Below are 24771 nucleotides of genomic sequence, written 5' to 3'. Positions count from 1 at the left end.
GTTCGTCCGTCGTGCCACGCGGGTGGAGTAGAGAAGAAGAGGCGGACGAAAGAACGGAGAGAGAGAGAGAGAGAGAGAGAGTAAGAAGGGGCGTCGAGGTGGTGGGGACGTGGAAATGAGAGAGGAATGGCGAAGGCGCGGGGGGGAGGAAGGAGCGGGGGAAGCCAACACAACAGCTGCATGGGCTGGGCAGGCCCTGGCCGGGCCCAAGCGGCCCCCGCCTTCGTCGCAGCGCCGTGGGCCAACGCCCGCCCGCCTGCCGCACCAAGCCGCCCTCCTCTGCCCGTCGAGCACTAGGATATTCAAAGCCAGTCATCGACTCCATTCACCCCTCGTCTTCCCAAGACGACGACGACGACAACGGCGCTGCGTCCACTGCCGCACGCTCAGGGCACTCAATCACCTTGCTCGATGTCAGCGAGACTAGAGTGTCGGCAAGGGCGGCTGGTATTACGAGCAGAGCAAAGCAGGGCAAAGCGAGACACAAGTACAACGGGAGCAGAGCAGAGCAGAGCAGAGAACAGAACGGATCCAGCACGCAAAGGCAAAAAGGCAAAGAGCGACAAAGGGCAGCAAAAGAGCAAGAAAAAGGGCGAGCCCAGCTCAAAGGGGCATGCTTCGAGGCCGAGGCGGACAGACCCCCGCGACCGGCGCAGAAGGGCCTTGCTTGCCTGTCAGGCAAGTGCTGACGCGCGCGCTCGAGGCCTCCTTGCCGCCTTGCGCCGTTAACGACGGCGGCGGGCAGCAGCAGCTGGCATGCAGTGGAAGTCGAAGGTGCAAAGAGGGCCGGGCCGAGATGTCAGAGCGCCACCACGCCGCACGCCAGCGCACCCACCGCCAGCGTCACGGCCGTCGACGTCCAGCGCTGCAGCGCACCGGCGGCGGCCAGCGGAGGCGACGCTGCCGAAGACGACGGCGACGACGCCGCGTGCACATTGCCACTCGAGTACGGCACCCGGTGGCCGTTGACGACAATGGAAGTGGGCTCAGCATCCCCACTGCCGCTCAGCAGCTGGAGCGATGCCGTGTCGCTTGAGTCGCCGGCATCGACACCAACGTTGGCGTTGCTGCTCGACACGCTGGCACCGCCGTCGTCGTCCGAGTCGCTGCCATCGCCGTCGTCGCTGCTGCTGCTGCTGTCGCCGTCGTACTTGGACCCCGGCCGGCTCGAGTCGGCATCTGGGCTGGAGCTCCTCAGCGTCGGCGACTCGAGCACCCAGCGCAGCGCGCCCAGGATGTGGCCCTGGAAGTCAGAGTCCCTCCAAGACGCGTTGGTGTGGCCCAGCGCCGTGTAGAACGAGCGGCCGTCGCCGCCCTTGCCCTCGACGTGCTTCTTGCGGTCCTTTTTCTTGGGATCCGTGCCGCCGCCCACCTTGACGTGCGGGTTGTAGTCGAGCTGGCCCCCCTCCTTGTACCACGCGATCGGATGTGGCGAGCCCTGCAGCGCCGCCCGGTCCGCCTTGGACGTCACCGGGTCCGGGTAGCTGCTCTCGTCGGCCGACAGCACCAGCTGCTTGCCGTAGTCTCGCGGGTTCGAGCGGAAGTTGTACATCTCGTCGTACACCTGCGGTATGCAAAGGCGTGCGGGAAAATCCGTCAGCAGCGGTCCAAGCGCCACCGGCGGGGAGGGCCGTGATCGCGTCGAGCCGCGTCGGCGTGCACTCACCTTCCACGTCTTGCCCAGGTGGGCGACCGAGGGGTGGGAGCGGTCCTCGACGTTGAGGGTGGCGTGGCAGATTTCCGGGTGGTAGTCAAAGTAGGCGCCCACCAGCCTGCCGTACCACGCGTGGTCGTCGAGGGCGTCGCACGCCTCGTGGATGCCCATGTAGCCGCCGCCGGCCTCGATGTACTTGCGCATGTTGGCCGCGCCCTTGGTGGAGAGCGCCTTGCCGCTGACGCTGACAAAGACGAGGGCGTCAAACTGGTCCAGGTAGCCGTCCTTGTTGAAGTCGGTCGGGTCCTCGGAGTGCACCGAGTCCCATCCCGGAGTGTTGTTCTTGCCAAGCGAGCGGATTGTCTTGACGGCCGTGGGGATGCTATAGTGGCGGAAGCCCTCGGTGTAAGAGTAGATGAGCACCTTCTTCTTGGCCTCGGCCGAAGAGAACGCGGCGAGCGCCAGCAGCAGCGCCGGCAGCGCCAGCGGCGATACGGTCGAGATCTTCATTGGCGCGATGGCAAGGAGGGGGCGAGACAAGGCAAGGCGATGGCGACACGAGGAGAGGAGAAAGCCGAGGACTGTCGCGTGAGATGCTGTCTGCTGTGTGCCGAAATCAGCAGAAACGGGTCGATATCGGATCGGGTTCGAGTCGAGCTGGTTAGGGAGCGTCGAGAGAGTCGGAGCGAGGCAAATGAAAGGCAAGAGAGCGTGTGCGGCCGTATGGCGGTATCAGGGTGAGTCGCGGGTCGATAGAGGGGAGGGAGGGGCAGTATTATTAGGGGAGGGGGCTTTTGGCTGGAGGGATAGGGGAGGGGACGGAGCGGCAGATGGTGATGATGGTGGTGATGGCGGCAGCGACGGCGAGGACGCTGACGACCACGACGGACCAAGGGATGGGGCAGCATGGAGCGGCGTCGTTGGCTCAGGGGCCAGGCGGCGAAGGGGCTCAGCTGGCTCGCTAGCTCGCGCTCGCTTCGTGTGACCACCAGGTCGCTGGCTGCAGCAGCGCACCTCGTGTCGAGCAAAACAGGCAAGCAGGCAGCTTGAGAACCCCGCCGTTCCTGCTGGACCTTCCATGGTTCTCGCAAAGCCTCTTCTGTCGCTGCCAGTCTTTGTCGCCGCGATCGCCTCGCGTCCTCGAAAGCTTCTGTATCAGGTGCCTCCCCCTAGCGATTGCTGGAGCGGGGTTGGCACGCCCAGTGTCGAGCAAAGAGAGCGCCCCACGGTGTGCAAGCTCTGTTTGGGAGGCATGTGGGCATTCCCAGCGCTGTCATGGCTTCCATCGGTTGGAGTTTGTCGTGACGCTGATCGCCGGCGGTGGCGTTCGAGGTGATCATCGCCATCATGGTCGCCATCGTCATCGTCAGGCCACGCCAGCGCTAGAGTTACGTGGTGCTTCATGTGGCAGCATACCGGCGGCCGGCGAGCCAGAGGGCAGCTGGCATGGGACAGCGACAATGGCATGTGGCCGCAAGGCCAACAGAGCAGAGCGGAGCGTCATCCATGCGGGCGTCGGTGGCGGCGACGACCGGCAAGCGGCAGCAAAGACCGGCTCGAGAGGCAGCGAGCAAGCAAGCAAGGCAGGCCCGGGAGAAGAAGAATTCATGAGGCAGGCTGGGCCGGCAGCGCGGGCTGAGGCGGGGCGCGCGGTGCTTGAGCGGCGGAGAATGCTGGGCCAGATGAAAAGGATCGACGGCGTGCGTGGGCATGCAGCCGAGGCGGTACCAGGCTGGCTGGGCGCTGCGCTCCTGTTGGCTTGGCAGGCATCGTGCATCGGCTCGCTCTGCGTCGGCCTATCTCTTGACTGCCTTGCCTCGTCGTCGGCCCAGGTCCACGGCTCGAGCAGTCAGCGCGCGCTGCATACGCCTCGCTCTACCGGCTGGTCACTCGAGTGTGTGGGGCGAGTAGCCATCACGATCTGAACGCTGATCATACAACGCCTGCTGTTGCTGCTTACCGGTGACTAGTTGCTGCTTGATGAACAGGCTTGACGGCGGTAGTGCAGGGGGATGGACGCCGCCCCTGCCTCGGGAAACGCGCAGAGAAGCAAGCAAGCAAGGCAAGCCAGCCAGCCAGCCAGCCAGCCAGCCAGCCTCTGGCAGCAACATTGCGGGTCAGGGGCAGGAGGCTCGCTAGGCTAGCCCAGCTCTCCTCCCGGCAAGAGGTGAAGCGAGTCGGAGCAGCGACTTTGAAGGATCCTTCGGGTGCATCCCTTGGCTGGCCATCGTCTGTCGGACTGTCGATCCTCGTTTAGTCCGGCGACGCAATCGTCGAAGAGCGGAGCGGCCGGCGCGGGTGATGGATGGCCGCTTGGCCAGCGTCTTCTTCAAGGGCCCCTGAAGACTGTGCTGTGTGGGCAAGCAGGATGAGCAGCGAGGAGCCGACAGCGAGCAAAGGGAGGATGAGCCAGGCTCGTCGCTGGCGTTGGGAACGAGGGGTGCCTGGGCCGTGGGATGGGATAGGTCAAGCTGGCGCGCTGCCAGTGGTTCTACCGCTCTTTGAGCCCGATAGCAGCGCGACGGCCAGGGTATGGACTATGTAGCTGTGGCATCGGGGGCAGTCGTGCCCGTGCATAGGCAGTCACGGCCCATCCCGAGCGTCGAGCGGTGGCAGCGCAGAGGAGCGGTCGATGGCGGCGGGAAGGAAGAGGTGGGCCGTGGTGGTCGTCGCGCGTTGGCGGCTGGGTGACGCGCCCCGGACTTGATTGTATCGGGCGAGAATGTGGGCGCCCTCCCTTGCTTGCTTGGCTTGCTTGGCTGACTGGCCGACAGCGGCAGGAAGGACCCTGCTTTGGGCTCTCCACACGACCGCCGCCTCCGAAACTTTTTTTCTTCCGAGGCCGCTGTCTGCGTGGGGGGTTGGCGCCGTCCTTGGCTTCGACTTCCATCTCGACCGCGACCATTAAGATTACTCTACCACTCTCGCCCTCGCCGACCCTCGTTCTTTGCCTCTTGGACTGCTCCTCGGCCGACATACCCATCACCATCCTACCTAAAGGCACACACGCTCCACAGCAACTCACGCGCGCGCCCCTCTGATCGGCCTGCCGCCAACTCGAGTCTTCTGCTCGCCATCACCCCAACAGCTCCGGATCCCTGTTCGGCCCTACATCACCACCCCCATCGACTCTGTGGCCGACCGCCCGCCCCATCGTCGCGATGGACTTCCAGAAACTGCGTCCCGTGGCAAACACCAACGCTCGCGCATCCTCCAGCAGGTCCGGCGAGTCGCACTACTGGCGCAAGTTCCGCTCGCCCGTCTTTGTAAAGGAGTTTGCGCCCGTCACCTCGATCCACTTTGTCCCAAACGTTTCCACCTTTTCCACCATCGACTCCTCCTCGGCCGACGCCGCCCTCGACGATGATCAGCACGCCCTCGACGCACCATCCTCGTCGCGCAGCGCAGCCCTCACATCCTCGGCCACGTCGTCGCAGCCCGCCTCGGCCAGCGCACGCCAAAAGTTTGCAGTGACGACGGGCACCCGCGTCCAGATCTACAGCATGCGCACCTCGCGCGTCGTAAAGACGGTATCCCGCTTCTCGGACGTGGCGCGCAGCGCGAGCTTCCGCTCCGACGGCAGGCTCATGGTCGCAGGAGACGACTCGGGCCTCGTCCAGGTCTTTGACGTAAACTCGCGCATGATCCTCCGAACCCTCCGCGGCCACTCGAACCCCGTGCACGTCTCCCGCTTCTCGCCAAATTCGACTCAGATCCTCACCGCCTCCGACGACCGCACCGTCCGCCTGTGGGACATGCCAGAGCAAAAGTGCCTACGCACCTTTGAGGGCCACGACGACTACGTCCGCTCTGGCGTCGTCTCGTCCGACAACCCCTCGCTCATGCTCACGGGCTCCTACGACACCACTGTACGCCTCTGGGACGCGCGCATGGCCGAGTCCGGCGGACAGGCCATGGCCATGGACCACGGCGCTCCCGTCGAGGACGTCCTCATCTACCCGACCGGCGGCGGAGGCGTGGCCCTCAGCGCCGGCGGCCCGCAGATGAAGGTGTGGGACCTCATGATGGGCGGACGCTGCATGGCCTCGATCTCCAACCACCAAAAGACCATCACCTCGCTCGCCCTCTCGGTGCACTCGGGCGCCGACACGACCGCCACCGGCGGCCTTGGCGGCATGCGCGTCCTCTCGGCGGGTCTCGACCAGCTGGTCAAGGTCTACAACCCGGCAGACGATTGGAAGGTGACGCACACGATGCGCTACCCGGCCGCCGTGTTGTCGCTCGCCGTGAGCCCCGACGAGAGCCACATCGCCACGGGCATGGCCGACGGCACCCTGTGCATCCGCAAGCGCGACGTCAAGGCGTCCGAGGTCGAGCAGCGCGAAATGGAGCGCGCCGCCATGAACGCCGGCGCCTACGAGTACTTTATGGCGGGCCAGGTTGGCATCGGTGGCGCGGGCGCGGGCGGTGGTGGAGCGGCATCGGCCAAGGGGCGAGCGGGTGCCGCGCAGCCGGCGTTGCGGTCGGCGCAGGACGACTTCCGCGTCGAGAGCGTGCGGAAGCGCAAGCTGGCCGACTACGACAAGCTGCTCAAGGCGTTCCGGTACTCGGACGCGCTCGACGCCGCGCTGCGCAAGGGCGTCCAGCCGAGCGTGACGTTCGGACTGCTCCTCGAGCTCATCCACCGCTCGCCAAAGGGCGGCGCAGAGGGGCTCCGCCGCGCCGTGGCGGGTCGCGACGACGTGACGCTCGAGCCGCTGCTGCGCTTCCTCCTCAAGCACGCCGCCAACCCGGCCTACACGGACCTCGTCTGCGACACCCTCAACGTGGTTGTTGGTGAGCATCGTCGGCCGGCCCACACGGACAGACAATGAGCCACCCGTTCTATTATCCGCCGCACGAGAGTTGAAGCACTGACGCGCGTCGTCCCTTCCCTCCCTGCTTGCTTGCTTTCGACGACCACGATGATGGTGGATGCCGCAGACACGTACGCCTCGGTCCTGGGTCAATCGCCGCTGGTCGACGAGCTTTTTGGGCGGATCTGGGCCAAAGTATCCGACGAGATCCGGTTGCAGCGCGACCTGATGCAGGTCCGCGGATCCCTCGAAATGATCCTCGCCAGCTCGGCTCTCGGCGCCGCTACCGCCTCTGCTGCCGCCTAGTCATCCCCCCCTCTCTCTCTTCTCCCTCCACCACATCGGCAATCCTGCATCTTTGCTGTCGTTCTTTGTTTCGAGACGTGCGTGCGTGCGTGCACGACTTTGCATGTGGATGCTCGCAAGGAAGCGCCGCATCGTGTCGAGGTCCGCAGTGCCGCTCGACGGCTCAGCTGGCCTCGGCCCGGCTCAGTCGCAGGACAGAGCGCGCGGAAAAGAAGTCCGAAAATCGTTGCGAAAAAAGAGGGGCAGCCGTGCATCATTAAGGGGTCGTTCCATGGGGCTAGTCAAACGTCCGTCATCATCATCAGTAGTAGAAGCCGAATCGTCGCCATCCATCCGTCCGTCCATCCGTCAAGAATCGAAAAGCAAGCAGCAAGAAGCAAGGAGGCAGGATGAGGCGAGTCTAGATGCCCTTTCGGACATTGTCCCACTTGCTGCCGGGGAACGAGAGGTGGTTGAGGGTCTGGTCGAGGTTGCCCAGCTCCTTTGCCACGATCGACACGAGCGACCGGTCGCCCTGGCCATCGCCGCTCAGCTCCCACCACATGGCACCGCGCAGGCGCTTGCGGCTGATGTAGAGGCACTTGCGCCGCGCCATCCGCGGAGTGTCGTACGTGACGAACTCGCGCTTGCCCGAGTCGTACGACCACGACGCGCCCAGCGTCCCATCGTACTTTTCCACGGCCCCCTTGAGCGGCAGGTTCTGCGACGACGGCGAGCAGAAAGACAGAGAGAGAGAGAGAGAGACAGAAAAAGAGAGGGCGAATGTCAACGGCATGTCCCCGCACGGCGGCAGCACGGCCAAGAACCCACCTTGTAGTCGTAGTTGCCCGCCTCCCACGACCCCTGGCCCACGCCCGAAAACGGCTTGCCCGGCCCGTCGGTGTTCTGGAAGCATCGGCCGTAGAGGGGCATGCCGAGGACGAGCTTGTGGGGCGGGGCGTTCTTCTCGACGTAGTAGTTGACCGCCGTCCGCACCGAGGGCGCCGGGCCAAACAGGTTGGCCTGGTGGCCCGCCGTGGCGCTCCAGCTGCCGGCAAAGTCGTAGGCCATCAGGTTCCAGAAGTCGAGGTAGCGGTCCATCTCGCCGATCCGCAGGATCTTGTAGTGATCCTCGCCGCAGGGGGCGGCGATGGTGAGCAGGTACGGGTTCGACTCCTTCTTCTTGGCCTGGTGCGCCGTCAGGCCAGCGCGCAGCTCCTTGAGCAGCGAGACAAAGTTCTGCGCCTGGCCGTCATCGGCGGGGTACTCCCAGTCGATGTCGATGCCGTCGAGCCCCGAGTTTTCGAGGATCTCGATGGCGCTCGAGACAAACTTGGCGCGCCTCGTGGCACTCTTGGCCATGGGGGCAAAGTGGGGCGCAAACGTCCAGCCGCCGATTGAAAGGAGCAGCTTGAGGTGGCGGAATTTCTTCTTGAGCAGGAGGAACTGCTTGAAGTTGCCGTAGAGGTTGGTGCCGGCGTCGTTCCACGAGTCGCCGTCGTAGTGGATCTGCTCGTCGGCCCAGGCGTCGGTCAGCAACACCGCGCCCGTCGCCGGGTCGACGTCGGCGAAAGCGTAGAAGACGTGGCTGAGGTTGGCGCACGGCACCTGCTGGGGCTTGTAGTTGCGGGCGTAGATGCCCCAGTTGGCGAAGCTGGCGGCAGGTTCGAGACGGCGCGGAGATCGACGTCGCGTTGCACGCCTGGTCAGCGACAAGGTCGTCGCCTGCTCCCCACAATGGCAGATTCGCGTCCGACTCACTATGCTCCGTGGACCTTGGGGACAACGAGCGCCTGCTGATCTTCCTCGTCCTCGACTTCGCCCTCGTCCATGGCGGCCTGCTGCGGCTGGCTAGGAGCCGATGCAGCAGGGGCAGCGACATCGGCACTGCTGCTAGGCTGGGTCGAAGGGGCTGCACTGGTGGTGGCAGCGCTGGGCGGAGCTGGCGGCGGAGCGGCGTCGTGCCTATCGCTGAACTTGTTCTTGAGGTCTATTCCGACGAAGCGGCGATCGATGCGAGGCAGGAGGAAAAAGGAGCAGGCGGCGACGACGAGGGCAATTGCGAGGTAAGAATGCCAGCTCCTCGGACGCCCTGGTGCGCGGGCGTCGGTACGCTTCAGCCGAAAGCTGTGGCGAAGGAATTCGATGCGAGCAAGGCGGGCCGCCTCGCCGCTACTCACTCTGTAGGAGGTGGGGCATGGTGTCGGTCAGTGCCGGCCTTGCAGGGCAGGAGGGCAAAGCAGCGGCTGGAAAGCAGTGGATCCGGGGATGCGGTAGCGGTCCTGATCAAAAGTAGAGGTCTTGCCGAAGTCGGGGCTGGTATCGCGAGTCTGGCTTTGGCGTCGTGGCAGGTATACGAGAGATCGAGCAGCAATGGCGGTGGTGGTGAAGCGGGAAGCAGGGGCAGGACGAAGGGGGCGGCGACGTGGAGGGATGAGGCCGGCGACCTTGTCGCTCTCCCTCGCGGCTTTTATCGAGGGAGGGTAGAGTTTGGAGGGGCTATGGGGGGCGGCGTGCTCGCAAGCAAGCAAGCAGGCAAGCAAGCAAGCAAGCTTGGCTCCGCCTCTGATCTGTATGTCTGCGCTGCCCCCGCTGGGAGGCCACCGTCGAGGTGCAGCAAGCTCAAGCTCCGATGCCTCACCGCCACCCAGCTCCAGCTCCGCACGCCAGCGACTTGGGCACCTGTCGCCCTCGAGGCGGAGCACCAGAGCCCGCGGTCGAGGGGCCGTCCCCCGAAGCTCTGGCTCTGCCTTTTGCCCAGCGTTTGGGCTGGGTCGGAAGAAGTCGATGGCCGGAGGCAACGCCAGTCCAGGTCAGGCTGTGCACGCATCGCACCGCAAGGTACGGTACGGTGATGGCATCCAGCTGCAGCGTAGATCCCAGGGCCTCCCTTGCTCGCGCACCTCGTCGACCGCCTCAACCTTTGACCGGCCCCCTGAGCTCCTGGCCAGCAGCCTGAGCTTGAGCATCAAGCGAACTGGGGTGCAGCCTGCCTGTTTCGGAACAAGCGCACGCTAGCAGGCAATCAAGGCGAGCAAGCGGCGGGCGGGGGGACGAGGCGATGGCGGCGACAGGGGCACGCTGCTTCTGGCCACGACAAGCAAGCAAGCCAACAGCAGCCCTGCAGGCAGCCAGGCAGCAGGCCAGGCCAGGGCCGGCAGGTGTTGGTCGATCTTCTTTGCTTCCGAGCGGCTGGCCCGGGTCGCGGCAGGGCGGGCTAACCTGCTGCTGCCTAGCCCAGCCCAGCCCAGCCTGCTGCAGGGCCCACGGACGCGCCGAGGCGAGGCGGTGTTGGGTTCTGCCGCCGCCTGGCCGGTCCTACCTGCCTGCCTCCACCTGCTTGGCTCAGGCACAGCGGTGACGGGCGCACCTGCCCAAATTGGCCGAGCCTCCGTCTGGCAGCGCCCTGGGCTGCGCTCTTGCCGGCCGGGTTAGCCGCCGCCATCGACCGCCGCTGCCCGCTAACTCCAGGCTTCCGGCGGGCCAGCGGACCCCACCACCTACGCTCGGGCTCCACCGGACCCTGGCCCACGCCGGCTCACCCGACATCTGGCGCTGCACCCCGCAGTCTGCACCTTTCTTCCACTCCCCTGCACACACTACTCTCTCTCTCTCGCCCTTGTCGTCGATACCATCGCCGTCGTCCCCACCGCCACCGCCCACGCAACAAAGCTCACGTCGACTTGCCACGATGGCCGCCACGCAGACCCACAGCTACGCCCATCTCCTCCCGCCTTCGTGGAAGGGCAAGATCGCAGAGTGGCTCAAGGAGGACTGCCCCTCGTTTGACTGGGGCGGATACGTCGTCGGAGAGGACACCAAACGCGCCACCCTCTGGTGCAAGAGCGAGGTGAGTCGGCACCGCGTGCTCTCGTCGCTCAGCAGCCGTCGTGCTCAAGCTCGCCTTCCGTGTCCCTCCTGCCTCTCTCACCCTTCCACACTGTGCAGGGCGTGCTGGCGGGCGTGCCGTTCTTTGACGAGGTCTTCAAGCAGCTCGAATGCACGTGAGTCGACGCACCGATCAGAGTGATTTGTCTGGTTTGCCATTCTGCTCACGCCCGCTCGCCTCGACGCCTCGACGATTGCTTGATGCCCCCTTTCCGCAGCGTCGAGTGGAAGTACAAGGAGGGCGACTACCTCTCCTCGTCAGATGGCAAGAAGGTCAAAGTGGCGGTCGCAGAGGTCCGCGGACCCTCGCGCAAGATCCTTCTCGGCGAGCGCGTCGCCCTCAACACGCTGGCGAGGTGCTCCGGCATTGCCACTGCGTGAGTTGCGCATGTCGCGGATGGAGACGCCCGCCCCGTCCCGCTACGATGCCAGACGTTCTGATCACGTGTTGCTGATCCGGAGACGCTTTGGTCTGTGGCTCACTCCTGCCGATCCGCTCCGCAGCTCGCGCAAGTTCTCGGACAAGGCGCGCCAGGCCGGCTTCAAGGGCATTGTCGCCGGCACGCGCAAGACGACGCCAGGCTTCCGCGATGTGGAAAAGTACGGCATGATTGTCGGCGGCGTTGACATGCACCGCTACGACCTGAGCAGCATGGTCATGCTCAAGGACAACCACATCTGGAGCACCGGTGAGTCGACTCGAGCGAGCCTTCGTTAGGCACGGAACGCCAAGACCGGCGGAGCGGCCGAGAGGGTTGACCCATTCCTGCCTCCTCTCTGTCGTTGCGTGCGTCGACACAGGTTCGGTCAGCAATGCCGTCAAGGCGGCGCGATCCGTTTGCGGCTTCTCCCTCCGCATCGACGTCGAGGTGCAGTCGCACGCCGAGGCGGTTGAGGCCATCGAGGCGGGCGCCGACGTCGTCATGCTCGACAATCTCGTCGGCGACGACCTCATCGCTTGCGCCAAGAAGCTGCGGGCCGACCACGGCAGCACGCACAAGTTCCTCCTCGAGAGCAGCGGCGGCATCGACGTCGATAACGTCGCAGAAGGCGGCCACGTCGACAACTGTGAGTGACGGCCGCTGATGACGGCCGGGCAGCATTCTGGCCGAGTCCCGCAGCTCACCAGCCCCTCGTCTCTTTTCCCCGGGCTCGTTTTGCAACCGCCAGCGATCGACATTATCAGCACCAGCTCGATCCACCAGTCGACCAAACACGTCGACTTCAGCCTCAAAATCGACCCCTCGTCGTGATGGAGCAGTAGAAGGTGGATCCGAGCCCGCAGATAGAAAGGCAATGCCAGAAAACGTTGCGATTGCTGGTCATTCCAGGGTGCTCGGACGAGTCCCGAAATGTCGAGGGCCTCGGATCATCCGAAGTCCGTTTTCGGCCCTGCCGAGACAGAGGGCCGCTGCAGAGAGATGATCAGCACTAGTCTGATCGGACCCGCCAGCAGCGAGAGGACCAGGCCAGTACGGCCAGCTCGACTGGCCCCGGCTTGCTTCTTCCCTTCCACTCCTCGCCACCTATCCTCGCCCCGACTCGGCCATGTCCCAGCCCGAAGTACACCGGCAGGTGCAACAGCGACAGAGAGCAGTCCAGGACGCCGATGAGTAAGTGCAGCTGCTGGACCAAAGATCCACACGAGCTAAGGCCGCATCTGCTTCCTCTTGAGCAGACTGCGGCCGCGAGTGATACGCGCACTGGGGCGCATCGCCGAGGACTTCACTGCGGCCCTCGAGGCGGAGCCGCAACAGCGTGTCGAGATCTACCTCTACCGCTACGCCATCCAGTGAGCAGAAGGCCTCGTCTCCGTGCTGCTGTCAAGCGTCGTCAGGTACGGAAGCAGGGCCGGCTGACGGGAAGAGTCCTACTCGCCTTCCACAGTGCCGACGACGACGATGGCGACGATGCAGAGGAACAGGCGGCACCGAGGAGAGGGCCACGGACGAGAGAGATGCCCTTTGTCTTTCCGGCGCGGTCTCCGTCTCGCATGAGGCAGATCGGTGAGTTGACAGCCCGCTGCTACGCTGTGATGCAGGCAGAGGTCACCCTGCTCTGCCCTGACGCATGATCGGAGAGCAGCACAACTCTTCCGTGTCCTCGAGATCCTGCTCGAGTCTCTGCGAAGCGGCGTCGTCGTGACGAAGCGGTGAGTGCCCGGCTCCTCGCCATCGCCGCGCGTGCGAAGGGAAAAGAGGTCAGGCAGGCTCACCGTCGCCTCGCTCTCCTTGGCTCCGCATAGCGACATCTACTATCGCGATTCGGCGCTCTTCAGCACGCAAGGGGTCGTCGACCGTCTCGTTGAACAGCTCGCCGTTTCGATGCGGGTCGAGCGACATCAGCTGGGCGTCGTCGCGTCGCCCCGTGACCTGTTCAGCGGGAACGTGGTGGTCTCGTACCTCACTGCAGCGGGACGAAGGCGCGACGTTGCCGCAGCGGGAACCGCAAAGCTGGTGCCATCCGAAGGCGTGGAGCAGTACGATGTCGAGACTGGGGCGCCGTGGATGCTCATCATCGAAAAGGAGGCGTCGTTTCGGCGAATCTGCGACGATCAGAGAGGACCGGCGAGCCCGCTCAGAGACGGCATCATCGTGACGGTGAGGTCGAGACCGCTCGACAGGGAGGCAAGGCGTTTGCACCTTCTGACATCTCCTTGCGGCCATAGCGCTGCTCGCCAACAGGCCAAGGGGTACCCGGACTATGCCACCAGCGCCTTCGTCGCCGTCGTCGCTCGACGCTATCCCTGGTAAGCACGCAAAGGAGAACTGAGGTCCATGCCCAGCCGAGCAATCTCTCCTGATCGCTCGACATCCTACGCTCTATCGACGATGATGCCACAGGATGCGCGTCCTTGCTCTTGTCGATGGCGGTGAGCGAGGCGGACACTCTGCCGCCTCCGCCGTGCCATTTTCAGACACTGATCACCACCACTTCTCATCGCATTTTCGTCCAGATCCATTTGGCATCGACATCTGGCGGTGGGTCAACGCGGCCTCGGCCTCGCGCTCTGCCGGATCGGTATGATTCTGATGCGCTCTTGGCGCGCCTTGGATCGAGCAGGACATACCAGCGCCAGCTCTACGCAGCGCTCGGCGACCAAGAGCTGGGCAGGATCGAGTGGCTCGGACTCAGGCCGGACGACTACCGAGCCGCGCTGCCTGGCCGGGGTGATCCCGGTCTCGTCGAGGAGAGGCGAGGTCTGCTGCCCCTGTCGCACGCCGAGCGCCAAAAAGCCGTCAAGCTGCTGCGTGGCCTCGACGACGAGGAGCACATGAGCGAGCCGCAGAGACGAGATGTGCGGTGAGTTTGCGGTCACGAAGGCATGATGGCGCATCGTGGCATCCAGGCCTACGACAGCGGATCGCCGTGCTGACGCGGCTCTCTGGGGCGGCCTTCGGAACAGGCTGCAGCTCTCCAAACTCCTCCTCTGCGGCCACAAGGCCGAGATTGAATGGCTCGAAGATGCCGGACCCGTGCTCGAAAGGCATGGCGACGACCATGGCGAGGAGGGCGGTGGCGAAGGCGGGGGCTTGGTCGGATATCTTCGCGCCAGGATGATGAGGAGGCGTGGCGATGCATAAACGACGCGCCGGGAGACCGCCGCGAGACTTTCGATCCAAAGGCGGGCGATGATGTCGGACGACCGGTACAGACTCTTCATCGGCACCATCAAGCAAAGCAGAGCGAATCACAATCGAGCGTTCAGACCAAGGAAAAAGGAGATGACGGGCCCGGTGGAGCTCGCGGCGAGGCAACAGACACGTGGCCGGGTCGCTGTATGCGGATGGCGATGAGCTAGACGCTTCGCCCCAAGCACCCGAGGAAGCGTACGGGCAGGTCTAGGCCGGGCATCGTCGTCGTTGCATCCGTGCACCGTCCCAAGGGGCCGCTCACGCTCCTTGACAGGCAGGAAGGGGTTGGGGCTGCGACGAGCGCATCCAGTTCGGGGATGGCGAGGAGGGTCGAGACTCGACCGGCCAGGCTCTAGCCTCGTCAGCCGCCGCTCGTCCGCCATCTCGTCGTCAGCGTCCACGGACAGACTCCTCTCTCGCTGAGAGGTGTCGGCGCCGGCTTGAGATGCCACCCCCTTCAAGCCGTGGCGAGGTGATGTCGTCGACTCGACTCTGGCCCAAGCAAGGCATCACCATGCATGCATGCGGGCGTGGATGGTGGCTTAGGCAGGCAGGCCGGGTAGCTCGCCTGGAAGCCGACGGTCGCCCTTGAGCCAGCGCACGCGCACGCACGCCCGCCGTTGACTCGCTCGGTCGCTGCTGGTCGTTCCAGGCAGCCTGGCTGGCTCGAGCCGGCCTGGCCAGGCAAACAACCTGGGCGTCCGTCTGGTCGGGCAGAGCGTGGCGTGCGTAAGCGTAGCGGCGCAACCTGACTGCATCTGAACCTGCCTTCGCACCGCACGCAGCCTGACGCTCCCGCGCCGTACGCGGGCGTACAGACAGCGTAGCAGCCGGCTTGTCCCCCTCCAAACTCGATCTGGTCCTCCGTTCTTGAGGCCCAACTCGTGCCCCGCCTCGCCCCCCGCCCCCGCTCCCGCGTTGCTTGCTGGTGGCTTGCGTCTTGCGGCGGACAAGCGACAGCTGTACGTCTAGTCAGACGCACGCCCCGCCCGGCCAGGCTATGCAGCCCTTGCGTTTCACGCACGGCGGCGGCTGGTTGACGGGCCCGCCGCTGGCCCCGCGAGGCGGTGCTCTTGCCCAGCGCGCGCGGGTACATATACCCTGCCATGGCCAGGCCGACCCCCGCCGCTTCTGGGCATCGCCCCCCTTTCGTTCCCTCAGCCCATCGCCGGCACCATCATCGCCTCCTAACACGCCGACTCCTCTGTCGTATCTTTCGCCCACCACCACCTCCCTCCTGCAGCAATGTCGCTATCCGACTTCGTGGTGGAAGCCGCGAGGGGAGTTCTCCTCGGCCTGCTCATCGGCCTTGTCGTCCTCTGCATCCTCGTTGCCTGCGACCAGAGCCTAAAGGAGTCTAAGCCCACGGTTGTCGGTGCTACCACGGCGGCCCGCGGCGGCTTTCTCGACAAGGCCCAGGCCGATTTGCAGGCTGAGCGCGTCCGCGAGCTCGAGGCTGGCCTCGCCAAGCGCATGACCAACCTCACCCACCTCGAGAAGGAGCTGGCAGCCTTGAAGGGCAAGATGGCGATCGAGGCGATCGAGCTGAAGCTCAAAACGACAGCTGCGGTGGCCGAGTTTGAGGTCAAGACGGCCCTCCAGGCGCTCGCCCAGGCCAAGACGGCCCTCCAGACGCCCGCCCAGGCCAAGACAGCCCTCCAGACGCCCGCCCAGGTCAAGACGGCCACACCGCTCGCCACGGCGCACGACGAGGTGGCCCGCCTCAAGACGGAGGTCGAGGCTCTCACCGACAAGAACCGCCGCCTGGAGAGGGCGCTTCGACACTTCGTGTGCGATGATTGCTACGAAGACTTCCTCCGTCAGCACGGAACCATCCCCTGCCGCCCCTCCGACGTCGCCTTCGTCCAGCTGGACGACGACGAGTCGAGCGTCAGCGCCGTCTCGGACAAGTGATGGTCGCCACCTTTTCCTCGCTCCTCGCCCGTGGCACTCGTCGCCTTCAGTAGGGCGCAGCATCGTCACGGCGCGGTCTCTCTGGGCAACCCTCCCACGACGACAGTCGTCTCGCTCGCTCGGAACCTTAATCGGCTTGGCGTTCAGCTCATCCCCCCACCAATCCCCATCGGATCGCGCACCCTCGCGGCCGTGAGCCACACCTCGTCTGGCCACCCGTCAGCCAGGCTCTGCCATTGGCGCTTGTCGAGCATCGTTCTCCGCCCTCGGATGTCAAGCTGCCGCGCTGTCTGTGCGTGACGCTCGGCAGGGCGAAGGCTCCAGCGGTGGATGCGAGCTGTGATCCTGTCTCCGACTCTATCAAATCCAAGCCACTTGTCTCGCGGCAGCCGGTTTGTGCGGGTGCATTGTGCTCGTCTGAAAAGGGCTGGTATCGAGTAAGGAGCGCTGCTTTGCCTGATGATGGGAGTTGAGAGCTGGCCCGCTGTCAGCCTCGACGGGCGCTTTGGTGGCCTGGAGGAGAGGGCTGAGTCGCAGGGAAGATAAAATCAGCGCGGCCGGGTCGGGCCCAAGGCGTGGCGCGCCCCTGGGCTGCTTCAACGGCAGAGGAGTCGTGCCATGAATGGCACTCTGAGGGGCGTTGTGGGGCGGTCGACAGAGTGTGGATCCGACGCTGTGGGGCCGCAGTGATGGTGGTCGAGTATCGAGGCGATATACATGTGGTGGCGGGCGATCTTTGGCTGGCTCGTGCGACCCTCTCCACATGCAAGCAATTTCGGCGGCCGCCCCTCGGCCGCTCGAGGTGTTGGTCTGGTCCGGTCGCGCCCTCCTTCTCTCTCCTCCCCTCCCTCCCTCTCCCTCCCTCCACCACCGTCGCGACAACCTCACATCTACTCATCTTGTCACGACCGCTCAGGGTCACTGATCGACGAGCGCCACCTTCGCTGGGCGGCAAGCCAATGTCGTTCCTGCCCGCCGTCCTCAATCCTTATGCTCCATCGCCCACCTCCAACGCGGCGGCGGCCGATGCCAGCGACCCCTCGTCGACCGTCCCTGCACAGCCACCGCCGCCGCCACCTCCGCCCGCCTACAAGCCGGCTTCCCTGACTTACTTCACCATATTCGCGCCCGCACTCCGTCCAAAGGGCGCAGGCTCCGAGGATGCCGCCGCCGATGCCGCACAGATCCTCTTCTACACGTCTCGGGAGCGCGCCGTCACCCAGGAGCGCATGCTCCGCCAGATTGGCATCGCAAAGGGTCTCGTCGAGTTCGGAAATATGGTCACCGATAGCTCTCACAGCAACAGCGCCGACGGAGCCAGACGTCGAGACAGCGCTCCCTTGACCAGGCCCCGGTGCTGGAACGTACACTCGAGCAAGCGCCGCCTCGTCCTCCTCGAGGTCCAGCACGGCCTCTGGATCCACGCCAGCATAGACCTCCCCAGCACGGCCCGCAAACTCGCCTCCGCTACCGAGCCCGCCGACGCCGCAGCCGCCTCATCGCGAAAGAGGGAGTCGCGAGACTACCACGACGCCTGGCTCTCGGACGAGTGGATCGAAGAGTGCATCCGCAGCGCCTGGAGAGACTGGCGCCTCCTCAACGGACCGCCCTCGCGCATCCTCCGCGCCGACAACGGCCGCAAGAGCCTAGAGAGGGCGCTCGAGCGCTACTTCTCCGTCTGGACCTGGAGCTGGAACCTCGAGTCGTCGGTCCAGGCCTCGTCTGACGACGTCCGCGAGCTCGACCAGAGCATGTTCACCGAGTCGCTTGGGGGAATATCTGTCGTGCCGAGCGCGCCACGATCCAAGCTGGCCCGCCTGATGAACGACTTTGCCTCAAGGCACCTCGCTGGTGATGCCGTACCGTCGGTCGCCTACGACGACCAGGCCTCCAACGCTGATCAACCGCGGCGGCAGACGCAGCAGCAGCGGCAGCAGCCGTGCAAGGAGCTGGTCGTGCTGTCAGACACCCTGGTCCTCTGGCCACCCACGGACGCCGGCTGCTTCGACACGGACGCCGCTGCCGAGGCGCCGGAACTCGCGTCGGACTCGACGCCGCGCTTCCTCGAGGCGAGCGAGCGGGTCGACATCCTGAAAAGGGTCATCAGCCACCTCACCGGGCTCGAGCGGGAACGGGCGCTGATAAGAGCAGCGACGGCGGCGGGTGTGGGCGACAGCAAGCGCAAGACTGTCACGGGCGCCGTGCGCGACAAGAAGAGCAGCCGTAGCAGCAAGAGTCGGCAGACGACGGCGACGGCGCTCAAGATCAAGACGGCCCCCTCGGCCTCGCCCAAGGGCAAGGGCAACGCCAAGGACGAGAGCGCCTCCAGCACGCCCTCTTCGTTCCAGGACGCCGGCAAGTGGTCGGCTTGGGGCGGCATGTTTGCAAACATCGGCAAGGGCCTCACCTTCAAGGGCGCCAGCAGCGAGGTGGCTTCGGAGCGGGGCGTGGTCTCGGAGCCTGCCAGCCCAGAGCATTCGGCTGCGACCAAACAGGCCGTCGAAGGGCAGGTGGACACGACCGCCCAGGCCGGATCAGGTCTCGCCTCATCGGAAGCCAGCGCTGCCGCTGGCGGGGCCAGCGACGATGCGGGAGGAACCGCATCGCAGGACGCCACTGGCGGCGCGGCTGCAGTTCATGTCGACGACACCGGCCACAGCGAGACCAAGGAAGCTTCTGGACCTTTTCAGGGCTTGCAGCAACGCCTTGCCGACGCCATCCCGATCCAGGACGCGGGCAAGATGTGGACAGGCGCCGAAAACGCCTGGAAAGGCCTCGGTGCCTCTCTGGGCCTGGGCATCAGTGCGACGAGCACGGACGGTGGGATAGCCCGATCTGCGCAAGAGGCAGCGAGTCCGACGGCGACGTCCGCGAGTGCCCCTGATCCTGGAGCTTCAGACATCGACGCAGACACGACCATGGACAGTCAGAGGCGTGAGTCGCTCACCCAGCCCGATGTTGACGTCGCAGAGCTCGCGGAGGCGCTGGGCGACGGCGTGGCTGGTCTTCGACCGAGCCCAGCGACACGCGAGCCCAGCACGGCTACAGTCCGCGCTCGCGACTTTGGCGTCGAGGGCAGCAGAGGCGATGCCGACGAGTCCGTGGGCTCGGTCAGCGATGTCTTACAGCCAAGCGGCGGGGCTGTCCTCGACGGCGATGCGAGCATCGACGAGGAAGACGGGGGCAAGTCCGAGGACCTGGCGAGGTCGCCGTCGGTCTCGACGACCGAGTCCACAAAGGCATTCCCGTCGATCTCGGTCACGTCTGCGGCATGGTACTCTTCTAAGCCGCTCAAGGCCAAGCCAGCAGCGCCGGTCGCGGCACAGACTGCCGAAACCAGCAAGGAAGATGCTGCGTCCGGAGGCGGGGTCGGCAAGATGCAGTCGATCGATCCTGCCGGTGAGGCCGTAGCCAAGACGAGCGAGACGTCGACCACGCCGGGACCCGCTGCGGGCGCCGGCAATCCCCGACTGCAAGCCGAGGAGAAGCTGGCATCGATCCACCACGACTTTGAGCTGGATGGGTGGGGCGACGAGGAGCCGGTCCCGTTCCAGTCCTTTCCGTGCTTCCTCCATGGCGGCGACGACACGCTCTCCGCCGAGATGGCCGAGCGCGGGGGCGTAGACGGGGCGAGGGACGGCGACGACGTCGACGACGACGACGATCTTGTCGAGCTCGAGGTCTCCTTTACGAGCGTGAGTGCCGCGTTCCCGCCGCCCTGGTCACCGAGACACGCACACCGTCCGCTCATTCACGCACTCCTGATCGTTTCCTTTCCGCAGCGTCGCCTGCTGACGATCGTCATCATTGAGCGCGTCGACCGCAACCAGCGACGACGCCGGTCCGCGACCTCGCTGAAGTCGTCAAGGAGCGGCTCTACGCAAGCGTCCGGCGTCGAGAGCATCCTGTCGCCGGCATGGGAGGTGCTGCGCCGCGCGCAGCGCATGCTCAACGACCACGAGCGCGCGCACAAGGCCCGGCTGGCGGGGGAAGAGGAGCGGGCATCGCGCTTCCTGCACCTCGACGGGGCGACGCTGACGATGCACAACCGGCTGCACGACGAGACGGCGCAGAAGCTCGACGAGGAGACCGAGGCGTGTGCGCTGGGCCACTGCCTGGCCGCCAAGTCGGTCATTGAAAGGTGAGTGGGGTCAATTCAGGATAGCTCGCCCTCGATGACATCGAGACTGACGACTCTGGCTCACGCATCGCGATCGGCCCCTGGTCGGTCTGCATCCCCTCGTCGTTCCTGCGCAGGCACGGCATCCGCGAGACGTTTGCGCGATCCAACAACGGCAAGACGTGGGTGGCGAGCCGGGTCGGGCAGCCTCTCGCGTCGCCTGCTGCTGCTGCTGCGGCGGCGGCAGCTGGTACGGGTGCGACTGCGACTGCGAGCGCGGCGGCGCCGACGCTTGCCCAAGCGCGCGGCGAGATGGCAAGCGCCGTCTGCAACGCCACCTACATGCTGATGGGCGGGCGGAGCGTGAGCATCGTCGATTGCGACAACGAGCTGCGCCGGGTGGCCAACGAGTTCCCCTCGTTTGGCATCTGAAGCGGGTCGGCGACAGGGGCTGGTTCGGTAGATGACCACTACTACTCTGCGATGCCACGCCATGCGGTGCCATGCCATGCCATGCCCATGGCGGTAGCGGCCGCGGGCCAAGCGGACGGACGAGGAGGGCGCAGCCCCGGTCGGACCAAACGGCCGCGGCGTCGGCGTGAAAGGCTTGCCTACCCGTGGGCGCTGCTGGCATGCCAGCCCGACCGAAGCCCGCCCGCCCGCTCGCCCTCGCATGTCGGCCTGGCCCGAAGCCGATTTTCCGTGGATTTGTTTTTTTTTCTTCGCGCCCCGAACTTTTTTGTTGACCCGGCCTGCCTGGCCTGGCCTGGCCTGGCACGGTCAGTGAGCCGCGTTGAAAGCGGCGAAGGCTCCGGGGGCGCCGGCTTCGTTGGCCTCGCGCCTTCCCGGCCTGCTTCGTGTCCAATCCGAGCGCTGTGATTCGCACGATTACCCAGCCGGCGCCTGAACTTGGTCGTCACCGCCATCATCAGAGCAAGTGCGGGGTGGAAACCACAGGAGAGGCTTGCGATATCGCGGTGATGGGCCTGGCCTAAGCCGAGAGCGGAGGGAGGGATGACTCGACGCCAGACCCCATGGTGGCCAGCCTGCCGACGATTGATTGGACAAGGCGAGGTGCGTAACGTGTGCGGACGGCATGGCAGGCAGGCGTCGCGACAAAAAGCAAGGAAGACAGGCTTCCGTACAGTATCGACCGACGACGGGGTGGGTCGGGCGTTACCATAAGAGGCAGGTAGCAGGTGGCGTCGTCGACGATGGCCTCGAGGCCGAGGCCAGCTCCAGGGTGCGCCAGCCCATCTACCGGTAGGCAGGCCCCCGCGCGCGCAGGCGGGCAGCCAGGGCAGGCCGGAGGCAGGGCAGGGGCCCACCCGCCGCCGGCAAACTTCCGAAGCGGGCGCCCGGACCCCACAGCGACAGAGCGGCGAGGCGGAGACCTGCCTCTAAAGGTAATTTTTGAGCTTGGCCTGGCGGAACGTACCGCTTGACGCTCCACGCTCTCGCTCTCGCTGCCACCCGCCTCAGCCAAGCCTTCGCGAGCAGCCGTCTCGAATTGTTGCTCTCGTCGTCGTCGTTCCCGCCGTGCTCCAGCTCAGACGAGCCGCCTCGCTCCTCGAACGCGGGCCTGCCAGCTCCTTCGCTGGTGTGCCAAGCGTGCCTCGCCGTCGTCGTTGACCTCGCCATCATCCACCTCACCCCTTTGCTCTCCACCACCACCACCTTCACACTCTCCTTGCTCTTCCGCCCCCCTCCCTCCTCTCCCCCCCCCATCCTCTTCATCATCCCCTCTTGACCCCCGCTTCGTCTGCTGTCCCTTGACGGCCGTGGCTGCGTAGTGTGCATCGAGAGCCGGTCGACTCTCCTGCATTTTGCCTCGTCTCTCCTGCTCCTTTGCTCATTCGCCTCCTCCCTTGCACTTCCTTCTCCCCGGCGCTGAACCCCCCGTCGACATCGCAGCAATGTCGCCGCTCAGCGCATCCCTCGCGGCCCGCACCCGCCTCGCCACCGGTGGCGCCACCCGCGGCTTCTGCTCGGCCGTCGCATCGAGCTCCAGGCTGGCCGTCGCACGCCCCGTCCGCGCCCGCAACGTCTTCTCCCCGCTCCCCGCCTCGCTCCGCCTCCTCGCCACCCAGAGCTCGACCGAGAATGCCCCCGAGCTCGGGTCGGCCCACGTGGCAAAGTCGCTCTTTGCGCCCCTCGACACCTTTGAGCCCAGGCACCTCGGCCCCCGCGACAGCGACCTGCACAAGATGCTCTCGGCCATCGGCTACTCGAACATGGAGGACTTCATCGCCGACACGGTGCCACAGCCCGTCCGCCTGAAGGAGGACGCCTCGCACTCCGAGTCCATCAAGCCCCTCTCCGAGAGCGAGCTGGCCAGGCGCGGAGAGGAGATTGCCAAGATGAACAAGCCCTTCAAGAGCCTCATCGGCATGGGATACCAAAACACCCTCGTGCCCCCCGTCATCCTGCGAAACGTCCTCGAGAACCCGGCGTGGTACACGAGCTACACGCCCTACCAGCCCGAGATCTCCCAGGGCCGCCTCGAGTCGCTCATCAACTTCCAGACCATGGTCAAGTCCCTCACCGGCCTCGACATTGCCAACGCCTCGCTCCTCGACGAGGGCACCGCCGCCGCAGAGGCCATGATCCTCGCCTACGGCCAGACCCGCAGCAAGCGCAAGACGTTCCTCGTCGACCGCGGCGTCCTGCCCCAGACGCTCGCCGTGCTGCGCCAGAGGGCAAAGGGCTTCGGCATCAAGGTCGTCCAGACCGACCTCCGAACCCCCGACGGCCACCGCCTGCCTCCCCCCGAGCAGGTGGCGCGCGACGACATCATCGGCGTTCTGGTCCAGTACCCGGATGTCGACGGCCGCATCACCGACTGGGCCGGCCTGGCCAAGGAGGTCAAGTCGGCCGGAGGCATGGTTATCGCCGCCACCGACCTTCTCGCCCTCACCATGCTCAAGCCCCCGGGCGAGTGGGGTGCCGACATCGCCCTCGGCAACGCCGCCCGCTTTGGCGTGCCGCCCGGCTACGGAGGACCGCATGCCGCCTTTTTCGCGGTGACCGACTCGATCAAGCGCAAGATCCCCGGCCGCCTCGTCGGCCTCAGCAAGGACGCCAGGGGCCAGCCGGCCTACCGCCTGGCGCTCCAAACGCGCGAGCAGCACATCCGACGAGAGAAGGCCACGTCCAACATCTGCACGGCCCAGGCGCTGCTGGCCAACATGAGCGCCATGTACGCCGTCTACCACGGGCCCGACGGCCTGCGCAGGATCGCGGCCAAGGTCCACGGCCTGACGCGCCTGCTCAAGCACGAGCTGACCGAGCTCGGCGCCCGCGTCATCAACCGCGACGGCGCCTTCTTTGACACGCTCACCGTCGACCTGGCAAAGGCGGGCGTCGGCGCGGTCCGCGTCCACCAGGAGGCCAAGCAGGCGGGCATCAACCTGCGCAGGATCTCGGACACGCGCGTCGGCATCACGCTCGACGAGACTGTCTCGGTCGAGGAGCTGACCGACGTCGTCAACGTCTTCGCCTATGCGCTCAAGCAGACAAAGACGGGCGAGGTGCCCTTTAAGCCCGAGGACCTCATCCAGCGCGCCCACGCACTCGGCCTCGATGCCTCGTCGGTCGACACGCTCAAGATCTCGACACCCAGCCCCGCCTCGTCGGGCGAGTTGTCGTCGTCGTCGTCGCAGGACCTGCCGCCCGTGCCCAACTTTGACCGCACGTCGAAGTTCCTCACCCAGCCCGTCTTCTCAGCGCACCGCTCCGAGACGCAGATGCTGCGCTACATCCACTCGCTGCAGGCCAAGGACCTCTCGCTGGTCCACGCCATGATCCCGCTGGGCTCGTGCACCATGAAGCTCAACTCGACGTCGAGCATGATGCTGCTGTCGAAGCCCGAGTTTGGCTCGATCCACCCGTTTGCGCCCGAGGAGCAGGCGCAGGGCTACGACGTCCTCATCCGCGAGCTCGAGCGCGACCTGTGCACGCTGACTGGCTTCCCCGCCGTGTCTCTGCAGCCCAACTCGGGCGCCCAGGGCGAGTTTGCCGGCCTTTCGGTCATCCGCGCCTACCTCGAGAGCAAGGGCGAGGGCAAGCGCGACGTCTGCTTGATCCCGACGTCGGCGCACGGCACCAACCCGGCCTCGGCCATCATGGCCGGCATGCGCGTCGTTGCCGTCAAGACCAAGGCCGACGGCAGCATCGACCTCGACGACCTGCGCGACAAGGCCGAGAAGCACAAGCACGAGCTGGCGGCTACGATGATTACCGAGCCGGCCACGACCGGTTGCTACTTTTCGGGCATCCAGGAGGCGTTTGACATTGTCCACCGCAACGGCGGCCAGGTCTACCTCGACGGCGCCAACCTGCAGGCGCAGGTGGCGCTCACCAACCCGGCCATCATGGGCGCCGACGTGACGCACCTCAACCTGCACAAGACGTTCAGCATCCCGCACGGCGGCGGCGGACCGGGCGTGGGCCCGATCT

General features: G+C 65.7%; 10 protein-coding genes across 10 annotated transcripts in view; 8 read left to right on the top strand and 2 right to left on the bottom strand.

Moving 5' to 3' along the window:
• Positions 1-799: 799 nt before the first annotated feature.
• Positions 800-2164, bottom strand: PFL1_06026 (uncharacterized protein; the record flags this gene model as incomplete). The annotated part of the gene is made up of 2 exons (XM_007883564.1): positions 800-1564; positions 1667-2164. The coding sequence occupies 2 exons, from the start codon at positions 2162-2164 to the stop codon at positions 800-802; spliced, it is 1263 nt and encodes a 420-aa protein (XP_007881755.1).
• A 2651-nt stretch (positions 2165-4815) lies between these two features.
• On the top strand, positions 4816-6777 carry PFL1_06025 (uncharacterized protein; the record flags this gene model as incomplete). The annotated part of the gene is made up of 2 exons (XM_007883563.1): positions 4816-6451; positions 6599-6777. The coding sequence occupies 2 exons, from the start codon at positions 4816-4818 to the stop codon at positions 6775-6777; spliced, it is 1815 nt and encodes a 604-aa protein (XP_007881754.1).
• A 400-nt stretch (positions 6778-7177) lies between these two features.
• PFL1_06024 (uncharacterized protein) lies at positions 7178-8955 on the bottom strand (the record flags this gene model as incomplete). Its single annotated transcript, XM_007883562.1, has 4 exons — positions 7178-7477; positions 7588-8410; positions 8518-8746; positions 8937-8955. The coding sequence occupies 4 exons, from the start codon at positions 8953-8955 to the stop codon at positions 7178-7180; spliced, it is 1371 nt and encodes a 456-aa protein (XP_007881753.1).
• Positions 8956-10447: 1492 nt separating this feature from the next.
• On the top strand, positions 10448-11897 carry PFL1_06023 (uncharacterized protein; the record flags this gene model as incomplete). Its single annotated transcript, XM_007883561.1, has 6 exons — positions 10448-10606; positions 10705-10760; positions 10863-11021; positions 11149-11333; positions 11446-11712; positions 11815-11897. The coding sequence occupies 6 exons, from the start codon at positions 10448-10450 to the stop codon at positions 11895-11897; spliced, it is 909 nt and encodes a 302-aa protein (XP_007881752.1).
• Positions 11898-12192: 295 nt separating this feature from the next.
• Positions 12193-12440, top strand: PFL1_06022 (uncharacterized protein; the record flags this gene model as incomplete). Its single annotated transcript, XM_007883560.1, has 2 exons — positions 12193-12257; positions 12323-12440. The coding sequence occupies 2 exons, from the start codon at positions 12193-12195 to the stop codon at positions 12438-12440; spliced, it is 183 nt and encodes a 60-aa protein (XP_007881751.1).
• Positions 12441-12601: 161 nt separating this feature from the next.
• Positions 12602-13397, top strand: PFL1_06021 (uncharacterized protein; the record flags this gene model as incomplete). Its single annotated transcript, XM_007883559.1, has 4 exons — positions 12602-12650; positions 12730-12796; positions 12890-13244; positions 13329-13397. The coding sequence occupies 4 exons, from the start codon at positions 12602-12604 to the stop codon at positions 13395-13397; spliced, it is 540 nt and encodes a 179-aa protein (XP_007881750.1).
• Positions 13398-13488: 91 nt separating this feature from the next.
• Positions 13489-14228, top strand: PFL1_06020 (uncharacterized protein; the record flags this gene model as incomplete). The annotated part of the gene is made up of 4 exons (XM_007883558.1): positions 13489-13516; positions 13601-13625; positions 13708-13947; positions 14051-14228. The coding sequence occupies 4 exons, from the start codon at positions 13489-13491 to the stop codon at positions 14226-14228; spliced, it is 471 nt and encodes a 156-aa protein (XP_007881749.1).
• A 1296-nt stretch (positions 14229-15524) lies between these two features.
• On the top strand, positions 15525-16193 carry PFL1_06019 (uncharacterized protein; the record flags this gene model as incomplete). The annotated part of the gene is made up of 2 exons (XM_007883557.1): positions 15525-16067; positions 16149-16193. The coding sequence occupies 2 exons, from the start codon at positions 15525-15527 to the stop codon at positions 16191-16193; spliced, it is 588 nt and encodes a 195-aa protein (XP_007881748.1).
• Positions 16194-17152: 959 nt separating this feature from the next.
• Positions 17153-20745, top strand: PFL1_06018 (uncharacterized protein; the record flags this gene model as incomplete). The annotated part of the gene is made up of 3 exons (XM_007883556.1): positions 17153-19888; positions 19976-20334; positions 20451-20745. 3 exons carry the CDS (start codon positions 17153-17155, stop codon positions 20743-20745), a joined length of 3390 nt encoding a protein of 1129 aa, XP_007881747.1.
• A 1484-nt stretch (positions 20746-22229) lies between these two features.
• The window catches only part of PFL1_06017 (uncharacterized protein), a gene marked incomplete at both ends in the record, with an annotated part of 3681 nt that continues 1139 nt past the window's right edge, over positions 22230-24771 (top strand). Inside the window, one exon of the mRNA XM_007883555.1 lies at positions 22230-24758. Within this exon, the coding sequence (XP_007881746.1) occupies positions 22230-24758 (2529 nt within the window). The remainder of the gene's footprint in view (positions 24759-24771) is intronic.

This window comes from Pseudozyma flocculosa, assembly GCF_000417875.1.
Source record: "Pseudozyma flocculosa PF-1 unplaced genomic scaffold scaffold00023, whole genome shotgun sequence".
NCBI classification, from domain to species: Eukaryota; Fungi; Basidiomycota; class Ustilaginomycetes; order Ustilaginales; family Ustilaginaceae; genus Pseudozyma; species Pseudozyma flocculosa.
Note: the sequence above shows the minus strand (reverse complement) of the source record. Positions and strands in the feature narration are given on the sequence as shown.